Source organism: Synchiropus splendidus, chromosome 9 (genome assembly GCF_027744825.2).
Source record: "Synchiropus splendidus isolate RoL2022-P1 chromosome 9, RoL_Sspl_1.0, whole genome shotgun sequence".
In the NCBI taxonomy this organism is placed as follows: Eukaryota; Metazoa; Chordata; class Actinopteri; order Syngnathiformes; family Callionymidae; genus Synchiropus; species Synchiropus splendidus.
The window spans coordinates 12405233-12420094 of record NC_071342.1 but is presented as its reverse complement, the minus strand read 5'-3'; the positions used below and the strand labels follow the sequence as shown (position 1 = coordinate 12420094).

Here is a 14862-nt window from a genome sequence, read left to right as displayed (position 1 = left end):
TATGTAATAATAATATGTAAATGTGTAAAGGCACATGGAAATTATTGCATCATAAATTTTAAAAACAATGGCTATGCTAAAATATAACAGACAACTGACACTGTTTAGGCACCATACTATGTAATATTTCAACATTTTCACTAGGGCCGGATAAATACAGTCAGCGGGTCACGTGTGGCCCCCAGGAGTCCTGGGTCTGGACTTGAAAGTCCACCATCTTCATATCACACAAATACCCCATTGATCTTCTCTGACAATGAGAGAAACCAACAGTATAGCCGACATCCACAAAATCAGACTTCCAGACGCTCCCTTGAGCAAAACCTCAATCTCATGCAATCGGATACATTATAGACATTAGTCATCTTAAAGATCAAGAAGTCAATCATGCAAATGCAACGGTGATCTACAGCTGAGGAATCTCTAAAGTATGGGGTCTGCGTTTGTTCACCTGTGGGGTGTAACACTCTGGAGAGGTCACATCAGGACACAGGGCAATGGCATTTAGAATGGAGGCGATTTCGTGCTGCCCTGCCTGGTGTAACTCCTGTAAACTTTTGGGAAGACAGGCCTCCACTGACTGCAGAAACTCCTCCAGCTCTTCCATGTTGATGGTAGACACTCCCTGCTGAGGCGCCTGGTGTCTTGTTTGCTGGCGGCAGTCGATGGGTAAAGTTACAGAGTTCCCGTACGTCTCAGGCTGCGTCACAACCACACTCACCAGCTCATAGTCATCCTGAGCTGATTCGTCCTCTAACAATTCAGCAGTGGACATCTCATCGTAATCGGGTAAAGTTCTGGAACGCCAACCTTCATTTTTATTCCTAACGTTTGGGTGGTTGGAGAACTTGAAGCCTCTATCGTGAAGGAAGTCCTTTTCATTTCGGTCTGGCTGCGGAAGCTGCGCTTCTCGCGCTAAAATGCCACTGTGGTAGAAGGAGTGGTTGTCTCGAACAGGAGTTAGGGGGAAGTCCTCCTGGCCAGAGCTGAGTGATCGTATGGTTTTTAAGTCTCCCGACAGGTGCATCGCCTCTGAAGACGACAGACTCCTAGTGCCAGTTCCAGCTCTCTTGTAGGGTCGAATCGCGAAACGTTCCCTCTCCACAGTTGGGCTGTAGAGACCCGAATCCTCCTCCGATGTTAAAGAGCTTGTCATGCTTTTCCCTCCTTTGCCGTTGATCAACCCAGGCCTGTCCACGCTCCCTGTGCACAATATCCCGCTCCGACTGGCGTACTCAGCCAGGTTCGTGGGGGCAAAGTTCCGCCATGACCTTCTATGCTGAGGATGCTCTCGTTTCTCTTGCATCCGTGACTTAGGCAACACTACATCTGTCGCCCTGATCATTTCCCCATTGAATTTAAGTCCGTCGAAAACAACGCGTTCATCCAGCATGGTGGCCTTCTGGGCTCTGAGCTCGAATGAACTTGATGGAGAGATGACTCCATTTCCACACAGGCTGCTGAGATCCAACGTGCGGTGTGTGTACGGGAGGCTGCCGGTGAAATGCCGTGAGGAAAGGCTGCCTTTGGAGCCAGCATCTATCTGCTCATTGAGTAGGACGGTGTCATAGATTGATCTCTGAGGCACATAGCAGTCATCAATGTTCAGGTCCTCCTCCTCCCCCTTCCCAACGCAGGAAGGGTTTTGTCTGAGGCAATCGGGTCTACTCAGCGGTTTTCCCATGTCTCAGATATTAACCTAAAATGACATACAATGCTGGGATTGTATTCCACAGCTTGGAGGTGTATGTTGTTTCAGTGCACACTAAAATTTTAAGAGAAAACTTTGACAACTCTGTGCAAATTAGAGCTTCTTCTTACAAAAATAACTAGAACATACTGTAAGGTGCTTCATGTCCATCAACAAAGGTCAAGGTTTCACACTATTTGAATTTGCCATCACTTATCCCAAAATGTTCCTTGAGGCTGTTCCAAAACTTGTCACATTTCCTCAGATTCAAAGTGCTTCTGCTTCCCTGCAATAGTCCGGCAGTGTCCAGGCGAAAAGCCAAAGGAAAATGTTCAGTGTAAAGAAATATCCGAAATATCCACAAGTAATCCGTCTGGCTCCTCAAATGCTGTAGGCTGTTCCGAAAAGAGCTGGTACTCGGGGATAAACAAAACAGCCTGCCCTTTCTCTCCCATCGCTCTCCTCGTAGTGACAGACACCCTCCTGGCAGAGGGCTTCAGGCCCCGCCCCCCCCTCATTATTCAGACAACATCTGCCACAACTCCATTTGTGCTCTGAGCCGCTCTAGCACATGTTGATTGGTGAACACATGACCCCTTTCTTTCCTGCTTACTCTCCTTTCTATCTGCATGTGACTCCACTTCTAAGGCATCCTTTGCATACAACCACACTCCTCCTTATTTCCATGCAGCCAGGGAGGAGAGAGAGGGGCGTGTCCTGGCCTTGCTGCTTTGCCAAAGACAGGCAAACGCACCCTTTTGATGACATCACAGCCACTGAAATAGACACTTTTTTCTTTGGTGTTTTCCTTTAGGTGGATGCTGTGGATCCCGCAGATATTCTTAATTACAAAGGAATGCTGAGGGAGGCGCAGGTCCCAGGTAATTTAACACCAGCAACTCTGCCAAGTGCAAGAAGGGACTTTTTATGCGCAGTGACCGGGCAGGGAGAAGACGGGAGGGTAGAAGAGATAATGAAAGGAATTCAGCTTGGTTTCCGGGGATTGTCTGCACTAGCAAACAGGCCAATTACTGCAATTCATTTTTCCCAGTCTGGAGGCTTTGCAAGAGATGGAAAACAAAAATATGAATGTAAGACAATCATTTAAAATATTGGCATCAACTAGCTTTTAAATGGAAAAGCCCCAAGCTTATTTTAGAACCAAATTCAAGGTCACTCATTGTCCAACTTTGGTGAGAGCCCCACAGTGTTGGGCGCTTTCCCGTCTACATTGCTCAAGAGCAGAAAGAACTTGGCCTGAATGAGGCCCAAACGGGGATCACAACGTCTTGCTGTGATGTAATGTCTCAAACTAAAGCGGCATTTAAAGCGACCCAGGCACAACACTCATGGCCCTGGGGTCAAATACTGCCTGGTCAGTCATTTTAAATGGCTCACAATAGTGTGTAAAAACATAACTGGCTCAATATAAGATTTTATTTAAGGGTGCTCCAAGGACACTCCAAGGAAAGTTTTGAGCTTTCCTTACAAATGAATCTACAAACTTCCAGAAAAGCAAAAATGCTTCAAGAAGGAGCAAAAAACATTTGTGTTATGAAGGAGAGTCACTGCTGAATTATGCCACTAAACAGGTGAAAAAAAGCCTAGCCTTAGAACAGTTTTAAACTGCTTAAGAATGAAGATTTTGCCCTTGGATGGACCAAGAGTAATTTAGTTTGACACCTGTGACCTCTCGCTTCTTACAAACTCTTCTATTTAGGTACAAGTAAAAAGTGTTGTTTACTCCATATGGCATCTAGCCATGGTGATGGCAATGGTGCTGCTTCACATCAACAAATCGAATTACGGCATTCTTCAATTCCAACAACTCAGTTACACAGCAGTCATAGAACCATTTGTCACTTAATAATCAACCTTCTGTTTTTATATGGCAATGGCGTCACTTGCTCAACAACCAAATCCATTAATGTTAAAAAAAAACATTTCAGGCTCACACAACACAAGTGGGGCCTCAGACCTGTGGTCTGAAGTCAGCTGACGTCAACAGCCAGGATTTGAAAAATGGATTTCTGGTGAGATAGTTTCTGGTGATTCAGTCAGGAAATCCAAAACGACTTTTTTGTTTCCCCAATTAGTCATAGTAGTTACACACACAGGCACTGGTGACACTTTTTCTTAACTGTTATTAAATCAACCGTGTCAGCAAAGGTATTACTCACAAGTTCAAAATTCCAAGTTGGAAAACACGAGAGACTGATGTCATGTCTGAACAGTGAGAGACATGGACACCAACCCCCAGTGAAGGTGAGTCACAGATCTTCCCCTAAGAGCAATTTGTGTACACACACACACACACACACACACACACACACGCGCTCTGGTCAAGCTTTCACAACTCCAACGTCAAAAAAATAACAACTGTAAACGAATGAAGTCAGTGTCTTTCAGAGCTTGACCTAAAATGGTAAGAGAACATGAAAGAGGTGAATCCTTGCACTCTATTGCTCTGTGTGCACTTTTCTCTCGCTGCCAGTAAAACACACTCACTTACACAAACAAAAATCATACAAGCTTATGAAGTGTGACTGGCATGGAAAGTAAAGTTTATTCACTCTTGCGGTGCTGAGTGTTCTTGCAATACTGAGACATATTTCATCCTAATCCAAAAAGTAGTGCAAAAGTAGTGATGACTGATAACATTTTCAGCTTAATTTCTAATGAATAGTTGCATGGATGAAACTCATATTTACTTGAGTTACAGTATCACAAACAATACCAGCTTGAGGTCAGCATTAAGCCCACTACAATATCATCTCATATTCGCGAGTTTCATATATTAATGCAGCTTATCTCATTCTCATAAGCACATCAGTCCCAGGTCTTTTAAATATAAGTCAGTTGAAACACCTCAGATTAGGTAGAGAAAATAACTCTTGTCATTAAATTGAACCAGGATCATCAAACCCTGACTTCCACAGAGCAAACTTTTCTGTCGATATAATAGCTCGACTAACTCGAATGATATCCATCTCAACCTGCCCCTCAAAGATGCTTTCACTAAATACCACACATTCCACACCACCCCCAACAATATTTTAATCCATGCAAGTCAAATTGAGGGCTGGATTTAGTCCCAGTATGTGGGTACTGTACCCCCTTTATTAAACCAAAATCCCTTGACCTACATCCTTGACAGATCTGTGTCAATTGCCCATCCACAGCTGTTTACATTGTTGTACTCTAACGCTACCTAACACAAATTAAGAAGTGTTGCACTGTGTCCGCTAAATACATGCTAATCCTCTTTTGGAAAACTGCAAAGGAATTTAAACCCTTTTAGATGTGTAGCATCTGCCCGCATTCTTGCTAATGGCTTTGTTGCATTACACCCACAGAGCAGCACAAACAAAAGGCTGCTGGTTTTCTAAGGCGGCGTCAAAATATGGCAGTGATTGAAATGACACTACGTAAATAGTCGATGTGAAGACTTCAAATGACTAATCTTTATGTTTCAGATTAATCTAATTATCGGCTCCAAAGAAATAAACATCAGTGTTTATGACATCACTATTACCACCGGACCGGGGAGAAGCATTTGAGGCAGACAAAAAGACTGTTTATTCACCAGTTTTTCTGCAAATTATCTGAAAATTTTTATGTAATTCAAGTTCTCAATCTATCTTAGATCATTTCAGCCATGAGAAGCACTAACAGCAGCGACACCCTGCTGGTGACCACCTGTCTGCGCGGTCCGGCTCTTGCACCCTCCTTACTGGACCACACCTCTTTTGTTAACAGCAGATGCCCCAAACAGACCGACTCTCCCCAGAGAATTGACTTTCTCAAGCCAGAGTTCTAAATGAATCCTGTTCATATTCTGGCTCTCTACCCAGCAGGCAGAAGCAAAAGACAGATATATTTATTGGATTCTAAAGGATAACAAGGTGTCATAGTTCAATGCTCCAACTGAATTTCAAATTTGTGCATTTTTATTTTTTTTCTGAAAAGGTGATTGTCAACAGCCACTGAAAAATTCATCATGAATGTGAGCTCCACAGACATGATTCCTCATTTATAAGGTATTTTTTCTTCTACAAAAAAGACTTCCTTCCATTATTTAATTCATCATCTATGATCAAAAACAAGAAGAAAACAGAAAAAAACATCCTCAATCTCCCCTTCACACCCACTTCTAATCTCAACTCTCCATCCCCCACCCCGACTCCACAAATGAGGGACAAAAGCCTATAGTGTCTCAGCCCCCGCTCCCACAAACTCTCCCACAATTAAAATGTGTTTTTGGACCACTGAATACATGCTAACAGTCTTAGACAAGGGTGGGCAACTAGATTTCCAGGGACCACAATCTGTACTGGGACTATTGTAAAGAGAGTGTAGTCTCTGAGATGAGTTTGATTTTTTTGTACATTATTGTCATTGTTATCAGTAATTTAAAAAATGATGTGATCACGCTGATATTACATTTATTAGTTTTGAACTCCCGAAGTGTTAAAGGAACGCAATTGAGTAAGATAAAAATAAATCAATAAAACAACTAAAAAAATGACAATTTATTTCATTAAATTAATATTTATTTTTAGTTATTTTATTTTATTATTCAGTATAACCAAAAAAGGAAGACGTAAATATACTCATAGTACAGTATGTAATGACTGAAATATATACGTTTTCAAGTAAAAATATAAAGTTTTTTTTTTTGTTTTTTTTTACAGGAATAGAAAATAAAAATAAGATGAACACAAAAGTATGGAATATTTTGTCACAGGGCTGGAAAAACGGGCTCGAGCGCATCATGTGGCCCCCAGGGCCCCACTTAGCATGTAGAATGTAGCACATAAAGCAGTCAGGGTAAGGCTCCATTTTACTGAACGAGAAACAAACTACGCCTGACCCCTTAAATTACCTTGAAAGAGTCCATGAGAAACAAATAAGAACATACCTTGAAGGACTCCAGCTGGTGATTGATGACGTCTGTCTCCATGCCGACTGCCTCCTGGGATGCTTCTTTGTCCGTGGCTCCGGAGAGTTTGTCTTCCACTTGTTGGAGTTTACCATAGAGCTGCTCTAGAGTGTTGAGAGTCTCCTCAACCTGCGAGTCTCTCCCTCTAGCCCTGTCCATCAGTTTGCCACACTGCTTACTCAGAGCATCCAAGTCTCTCTTCAAGCCCAAAAGGTCCGGCGAGGACTCAGTCTCCAGCATCTTCTTGCAGCTGTCTCCAGCATTGGCTGTGTTGGCCATCAACTCCTGCAGTTTTTCTAAAAACGTCTTGATGCTTTCCTTCTGCTCCTTAAGAACAGGCAACTCAAGCTCCACAGGAGCCATGTTGTCTAGCTCATCATCCAGGTCAGTGAAGCTCGTGAACATGTCTCGGATGGTGTTCTGGAACTGTCCAATCCCTTGTAGCTTGCCCTCCAGGACCTGGCAAGCCTCTTCCAGTTTACTGTTGAGGTTGCTGTAATCTTTTTCCAGGCTGTCGGCTTGCAGCAAAAGGTCCGTCACCCCATCAGCGTCTGGAACTTCTACCACCAGATTTTTGGCAAGATTCTTTAGGTGTTCCACTTGATGCTGCACTCCTTCTAAGCTCTTATGTTGTGCTTGCATACTGGTTAGATTTTTGTTGCTGTGTGCACCGACTCCCTGCGACTCATACGCTTCCAACTGCGTCTTTGCTCCCTCGATCTCGGCCTTGGCTTCTTTGTAACCGTCATTAAATTGCCTAACTGTATTTAGAACCTTCTCTAAAGACTCCCGCTTGCTTTGCAGTTCTTCCACTACATCCTCTACTCTTTTCGCCATGCTGGCCTCCTCCTCTTTCACACCCTCAGTGTCTGCATTGGCTACCTCAAGCAGACTGGCCGCAGCTGTGGAGAGATGCTCGAGCATCCCTCTGTGTTTGTCCACATCCTTCTGCAGAGCTTTCACCTGAGAGATGGAGCCTTCCAGGGCTACAAGGTCAGATGTGACCCTGACTTTGTCCCTATTAGCGTCACAATCTGTGAACCATGCGCTGACTTTCTCTGCCTGCTCCTGGAAATTCTGAGACCTCTGCAAAGCAGAGTGAAGTTTATCTCCCCGCTCAGAGGAACTTTTCTTCATCTCTTGCCAGTTAGAAGACAAAGTCAACAACTGCTTCTGCAGCGCCAGCTTTTCAGCTCCATCGGTATTCTGGAGAAGCATCTCTCCTTCTCCGATGATTGTGTTATACGCTGCTTGGTGCTCACCAAGAGCCTGTTGGAGTTTGCTGTGCTCCTCAAGGGCCTGCTGCAGAAGGTGCTCTTTGGCAGAAATAGGTTGAGGCTTCGACTGGTCTTGAAGCTTCTCTCCGAGCCAGGAGTGGAAGTCTTTGGATGTCTGGTGGAACTGTTGTGAGCTGGCGAAGGTTGAATTCAGCTGCTGAATTTGTTTTTCTTTAATGATAGAAAAAAAGAGGAAGATAATGTGTAAATTATTATCATTACTAAAACAACATACGTTACACAGACATACAACATGCGTACAACATAAGTGGCTTTTATAGCTAAAACCACCAAGGTGGTTACATGAGACTGTCTGTATGTTAGCAACTGAAAAGAAACTTGGGTTGTGGTTGGGTAAATTCGACTATTAGTCAGGTTTATTAGTCAACTAGTTGTGGCATCATCATTCTTGCAGCACAAGCCACAGTAAGCAGAAAAACAGTCAAGGCCACATCAACCCTAAATGTCAGGACCATTTCACAAAGTACATATCAAAGGAAACATACCTACACATATTAAGCAAATTCAACTATAATGTTTCAAAATTGTATACAGTGACTTACATACATGTTTTATTTTATTTATATTCTATTTACAACACTAGCATCATGTTGGCTTGTTCCTAAACCCATAAGCATCATTTGCTCTTTGACTAGTTGTTTAAGTAGTTGGCGACTAGTTGACTATAAAAATAAATGTTGCAGACTGAATAGAAAAGTTCGGGCAATGTTGTTAAGTGACAAGTGATTTTTGGTTATTAACTTTGAAGAACTTCCAATTGGATTTTATAAGAGAATTGTCATTCATTTATATGACTTAATAAAACACAGCATACAATCCGACCATGAAAAATAAATCAACTTTTACAAGACAAAGTGAGAATAGCGTCACTGGTAAGTTCCAGTTGGCCTCCTCCTTTTTTCCCATGAGCCAATAAAAATGCTGACCTGTGGAAGCTGTACGCTGTGTTTTTTCAAAAGCCACTGACTTAGTGAAACAGGCTGCTTGGTGTAGGTACTGGGCGCCTCAGTGCCTTTCCAGTTTTGCTATTGTGTTGCGTTCAGTTGAGAGTGAGAAAAATGCACTGTTGATTCTGAGTCAAATTCTGTTCTTAGCTTGTTATTACGATCAAACTATGGAGACATATTTGATTGGGAAACAATCTAATACTGACCATCTACCAGCCACTCTTTAGCTCCAACAAACCTGTTTTCTCCTCCAGTTGTTTGAATGGTCTCCGGACACTCTCCAGCTGCCTGGCCAGGTCGGCTTTCAGATAGTCCTCAGTCACCATGGCTGCCAGTTCTGCATTAACAGCTTCCGCCTCCTTCAGTTTTTTCCTCTGCTCTTTTAACTGAGCTGAGATGTTATGGACGTCCTCCAACTGCTTCTTCACCAACTCGGGCTGGGTGCTGTGTGGCTGGTGATTGCTGAGCTCATTGTCCAGTTGCGTCGTAGACTCACTGAGGCCCTTCAGCAGACCTTGGAATTGCTCTGTCTTCACCACTGCCTGGTCAATAAGATTATCTCTCCGGTCAAGTTGACCCATGAGCCCTTCCCACTTCTGGTTGACAGCAGCCAGCTGCTCTTTGACCGGCTTTTCTTTTTTAGGTTCCTGGTTGTCCGAGGAATTAATGATGGCAGAGGCAGCTTCATTGAGCTGTTCATACTGAGGTTTTCGGCTATTAAACTCATTTTGGAGGATCTGGAGAGGGAGAAAGATGCAACATGCATATCAAAATTGGGCCTCTAAAATTCCACGGATAATAATGATACTTCGTTCGAAGACACCAGGCTAGTCACATGTGTAATACAATCGTAATTATTTTGTCCATTGAACTGGAACCACTTGATATCATTAGACTTTCAGATATCTATCAGATCTAGGAAAACTTAAGGCTCTAAAAAAATTTAGTTGAGTTCATAAAGCCAATGCTTTACCTGAACCTGCTGCTTTTGCATTTTCAGCATGTTTGGGTCGATGGACAGGGGCCCGAGGACGCTCATCATGAGCTCTTTCTCAGAGAGCCAATGGTTGAGTTGCGGTTCGGTAGTCTGGAAGAAGTCCAGATTTTTGTTGGACTGCTCCAGGTGCTGCTTCCGCTCCTCCACTGAGCCGTTGATATCTGCCCAGGCAGCATCTAAAGCCGGAGATCGAATCACATCGGTTTACATTGGTCAGCAGCTTAACAAACCAATGTGACACACACAAACAACGTAAGCTTTTCTTTGACGTGTACCAAAAAGTCAGCGCTGTTGTTAAGGTAATTCATGGAACAGCTAAATAAAAACATACCCATTTCTGCCAACATCTGCTTCCACTTTGCAGCCTCTGGGGAGTTCGGATGTGTGTCAATCAAGTTCACAAGCTTCTCTTTGACTGTCTTGATCTGCTCTTGTTTTTGCTTCATGTCATCCTCAAACGCCTGAAAGAGTCATTTCAAACACTAAGTCCCATAATTCCAGAGTTAACCACACTGAAATCAAGACTCCAGTAGTAATCGCACCTTCTGTTGCTCAAGCTGTCTTTGTATCGAGCCTTTCTCAGTGGCTGTGCTTTTCCAAGATGACGCCGTCTCCTTCATGTCTCTCAGCCAGGTCATCATGTTGCTCATCTCCTTGTTGGCTTCTTTCATCTCCTTCACAGAACTGCTGAGGTGTGCTGCTCGACTCTTGAGGGTGTCGCCCAGGCTGTCGTACCCCTCGTTGATGTAAGACATGTTTTGTTGGATGCCCATCAGCTCTGAAAACGCCACATCATTTTAACATATTTAAAGAGCGCTAACAGTTCAGGTGAGGCTTTGCCAAGTCAAAATTCACTTTTGATGCAGTGCATTCAGAACATCCAATTATATTATTTGGGTTCAAGCGGTAACCATTTACCTAAATGTTATCGACTGCCTGTGGTTGTAAAAACAAAACATTAGCAGAAGCAATAACCATTTTGCTAATGTACTTTTGTTTTCACTTGAAAAAGTCATTCATTTTAAAGCACATGTTTTGGCTACTACTGACAGTAACACTTTCTTATGAAGCCCCTGAGCGTAACACAGTCATCAACCAAGGCCGAGTGTCAGCACCAACATCAAGAAACACTGCATTACCTTTATTGGTTAGGTAGGAATGGCTCACCGGACCACCACCATTAGTAAGAGCTGATGCAAACAAGACATGAGACAAAGTGTTCAAAAGGCAGACACACTGTGAAGTTAGTGCAAACAACAAGCTTTTGCATCCCATCAGAAGCCAATGAGCGCTCTGCCATTCCTCTACCTGTCTTGTTCCGGTTCTTCGTTTTGGCTGGAGAGGTGAGGAATGCAATGAGGCTGCAAAGAGATGACCCCTTGCTGTTTAGGTCCTGGACAGCGGGACCCTTGGATGTCCACTCGTCCATTAAACCCTGGTAACAGACAAAGATATTAAATTGCACATTGTTTCAAAACAAAAGAAGCTTTATATGGGGCTTTCCTCTAAGGCATCGTCTAGTCTTCGCCTGTCTGCGTTCCATTTCAGCAACAGTGACAGGACGTGCCTTTAATTCATTAAACTCACACACTTGAATAGGAATTCCAGAGTCTCCATGCAGACAAATGATTTATCCGATGACTCACACTGACTAGTTGCAGGTCCTTCTGCTGTTTTTCCTCAGTGCTGCTCGAGTGAACTGCAGGAACTCTGTCAGTTGTTTCCTCCAGCCACTTGGTGAGAGCAGTGGCAGCAGATCGGAACTCACCCAGCTGGTCCTGACAGGTAGACACCTCCTCCTCTCTGCAGAGCACAAGAACATCAGTCACTGAGATTGTAGATGAAATCTGATACTAGTAGATTTTATTTTATTTTGATGTAATAGCAGTCCATAATGATAACTGAATATACTAACTGTCTATATTAGAGAACTAAGTGCTTACTTCTCTTTGACGGTGTCTTTAAAGGTGCTGAAGATGTTTGTGATGTTCTCCATCCTACTCTGGAGCTGGGCTTTATTCCCATCAGAACTGACGTCGCACAGCTCCTTGCTCAAGTGCTGCAGCTTCTCCAGATCATCAGCATGTTCTGCCATCTCTGCTTTTGTGTTCTGAATGTGATCAATAAACTCAGTTATTTACAAAAAAAAATACTACTCATGTGGCTGTGGACTAACCTGCATGAGGTCGGAGAGTTCAATAAAAGTTTTTCCCGGTCCGTCAGTGTCATGCAGTTCTTGTGAGCGCTTCACAACAAACTGCTGCACTTTATCTGCCACCTCCTCAAACTGCTCAACCTTCTCTTTCAGCCGCTCCAGTTGGGATACCTTTTGTTGATGCTTCTCACAGACATCAGAGAAACGCCGGCACAGAGAATCCATACCGCTCTGCAGTAAAGCTGCTGCAGAGGGATCAGCCGTCTCCACAAACTTCTTTACTTTGTCCTTCATGGCTGCGATGCTGCTCTGTCGACTGGCTATGTCCTGCTCTATTGCCTTGAGTGCACACAGAAGCTTTGGTGAGAAGACAGAATACATGTGCCAGAAGTTGCCATTAAAAGTCACATACCGCTTCCTTGCTGAGTAAATCTCCAATTGATGCAGAGTCCAGTGGAATTTGGGCTTTTTCATCCACACTGCTCTCCACACTTTCCATCCACCCCATCATCTCATCCAGACCATCCTGGACACTCATGGACCGAGTCAAGGTGAACTGCAGCTTCTCGTTCCGGTCGCTGACAGACTTGGACAGGTTGTCATAACGCTCCACCAGGTCATCTGGACATACAAAGACAGATAGATCAGCAGCTAGTAAACAGTAAAGTAGTAGGCAGCACCAACAAGCTCCTCATTTTCACCCAGTATTACCGCCCGACATTTATTTTAGCCAAGTAGTTTTGACACCTTACGGAACTGGCTGCAAACCACACACACATTTGGAGTGAAGAAGAGCTTGTTGTGTATCTTTGTTTGAGTTATTTTGCTAAGAAACAGATGAATGATGAGTATCACATAACATTCTTGGTAGAGGTAATGAACTTTTAACACACATTTAAGAGAAAAAAATAGTGGGGAGACTTAGGCAACTTTTTTTTCTTTCTTACCTACTGTCTCCTGAATTTCATCTGGGTTGCTCAGGAGGTTTCCAGATGTTACGAGAGCATCAGCTGTTTTGTGAAGGGTGTCAATAGCTGTCTGATGTCCAGTGATCTGACTTTGCAACATCTGCAGGAGAAAAAAAAAACAAGGAAAACCTCAAGCATGAGAAAATTGACAATAAAAAGTGCCACCTCAGATATTCAAAATTTCTGTTTTCTATCCATTAACCGTGAAAGATTAGACTGTCTGAAGCACAGTTCATTTGCTCAGTGGCGCCTCTTATCCTCACATATCTTTACTATAAGTCACCACTTCCCAGCGGAGAAAGTTTCACGCCAACATCTGAAAGAGGCAGCTTTGTTATCCCGCTTCATAATGTAATCTGCACATATCCAGTGTTTATGCAGGATTGAATTTGTGAGTGGAGCTAAAAATAGTACTCAGGCTTGTGAGACTACTTTATATGGTGAAGTAAAGTCTGCCATTTCCCTTTCTTGGATTACACACATCTCAAGTTCAATAGTCAACGAACGAGTGACAATTAAAATGATTCACGATTGGTTCTAGTTAGAAGTGTTTGATGCTCAAGTGTAAAAATTCCTTTTTTTCCCTTCAAATTTAGAAACACCCTCAGAATTTTTACGCTTCTGACACAGGGGTAGGGTTAAAATGATCCATCTGCTATGGTCTTCTTGCCTTGGTCTCCTCCAGCTGTTTCTGTAGAGTGTGTGGATCAGCTGCTATGGCCTCCGACTGCTGCTTCCTGGCCTCCTCCTCAGAGCTGTTGAGCCACTTTGAAAGCTCTGAGCTGGAATCTTCGTACTTCTTGAACTTGTCCACTACATCTTTAAGGTTGCTTCCAGCTTGACTGCACTGTAAGAGAAACAAACGTGTCTGGTGATGACAGTTGGAACTCTGTGTCGCAGTCCGAATACGCCATCTGGTGGCCAAATACAATAAATGCACGGGGCCACATTATGATAAATGTAAGACATCAAAAATACAAAAGGAGTCTTTATAACGCTCACACAACTTTGATAAAAACAAAAACCATCAATGAGTTTAGATTCCTCACTGTGGTTCAACACCCTTTAACTATGAAATACAACATGGGTTTTGAATAACAACAATAAATCCTGTCAGTCACCTGCGCATGTAGAGCTTTGTATCGACCGGCTGCAGAATCCAGTTGCTCTTTTACAGCCGAACATGTTCCTGAGGTGTCCACTTGGAGAAGGCCGTTGGCTGCAGGATGAGCCACTCCACAGTGCTTGGCCACGTCCAGAACCTTCTGACCAGATATCGTGATGAAACGTAGGTCTCCCTTGTGAGAAATGACGTCCTCTGAGAAGCTCTTCTGCCGCTGAAGTTTATCGCTGAAGACCTCCAAGGAGTTTGCAGGAGAAGTCAGGTCTTTCATCTTTCCCTCCGCTTGATCCAGCCACACGTCAAACTCCTCACAGTCATCCTGGAACTTTTTGAGCTCCTCCTGGACACTCTGAACCTGCTTCATCTGTTGTTCTGCGAGAGTTAGAGAGTCTTCGAAGCGGCCCTTTAGTTCAAGGATGTTCTTCTGGAGCTTCTCCTTCTCTTCTGGAGACAGAGTGTTGGCTTGCTTGTCCAGCAGCGCTTGAGCTGACTGAGTCGCTAGGATCAGATCTTGCTGCTGAGAGAGGATCTCCTTATGATGAGCCTGTGCAAAACATACAAGCAAAATCCATTCATTACGTGTCTCTGCTGCTTCCCCACTATTTCAGAACCATCCAAACCCAGATGCAAGGATGAAAATAAGTTGTGTTGAATATTGATATATTGAATATTATGATGTAATTATGATTTATTTTAACACAACCTCACTATCTTCACAAGACCCACCAAAAAGCCGGTTTAA

General features: G+C 43.4%; 1 protein-coding gene across 7 annotated transcripts in view; it reads right to left on the bottom strand.

Annotated features, from left to right (window-relative positions):
* Window positions 1–14862, bottom strand: part of dst (dystonin) — a 92162-nt gene that overhangs the window by 22820 nt on the left and 54480 nt on the right. For all 7 annotated transcript variants that reach the window (XM_053874836.1, XM_053874838.1, XM_053874837.1 and 4 more), the window contains 14 exons: window positions 14119–14664; window positions 13668–13844; window positions 12977–13097; window positions 12442–12650; window positions 12051–12368; window positions 11818–11984; window positions 11521–11677; window positions 11183–11309; window positions 11014–11064; window positions 10417–10652; window positions 10206–10335; window positions 9851–10050; window positions 9116–9614; window positions 6612–8080 (listed from right to left, as the gene is read on the bottom strand). In XM_053874836.1, the coding sequence (XP_053730811.1) occupies window positions 6612–8080; window positions 9116–9614; window positions 9851–10050; window positions 10206–10335; window positions 10417–10652; window positions 11014–11064; window positions 11183–11309; window positions 11521–11677; window positions 11818–11984; window positions 12051–12368; window positions 12442–12650; window positions 12977–13097; window positions 13668–13844; window positions 14119–14664 (4407 nt within the window). The remainder of the gene's footprint in view (window positions 1–6611; window positions 8081–9115; window positions 9615–9850; window positions 10051–10205; window positions 10336–10416; window positions 10653–11013; window positions 11065–11182; window positions 11310–11520; window positions 11678–11817; window positions 11985–12050; window positions 12369–12441; window positions 12651–12976; window positions 13098–13667; window positions 13845–14118; window positions 14665–14862) is intronic.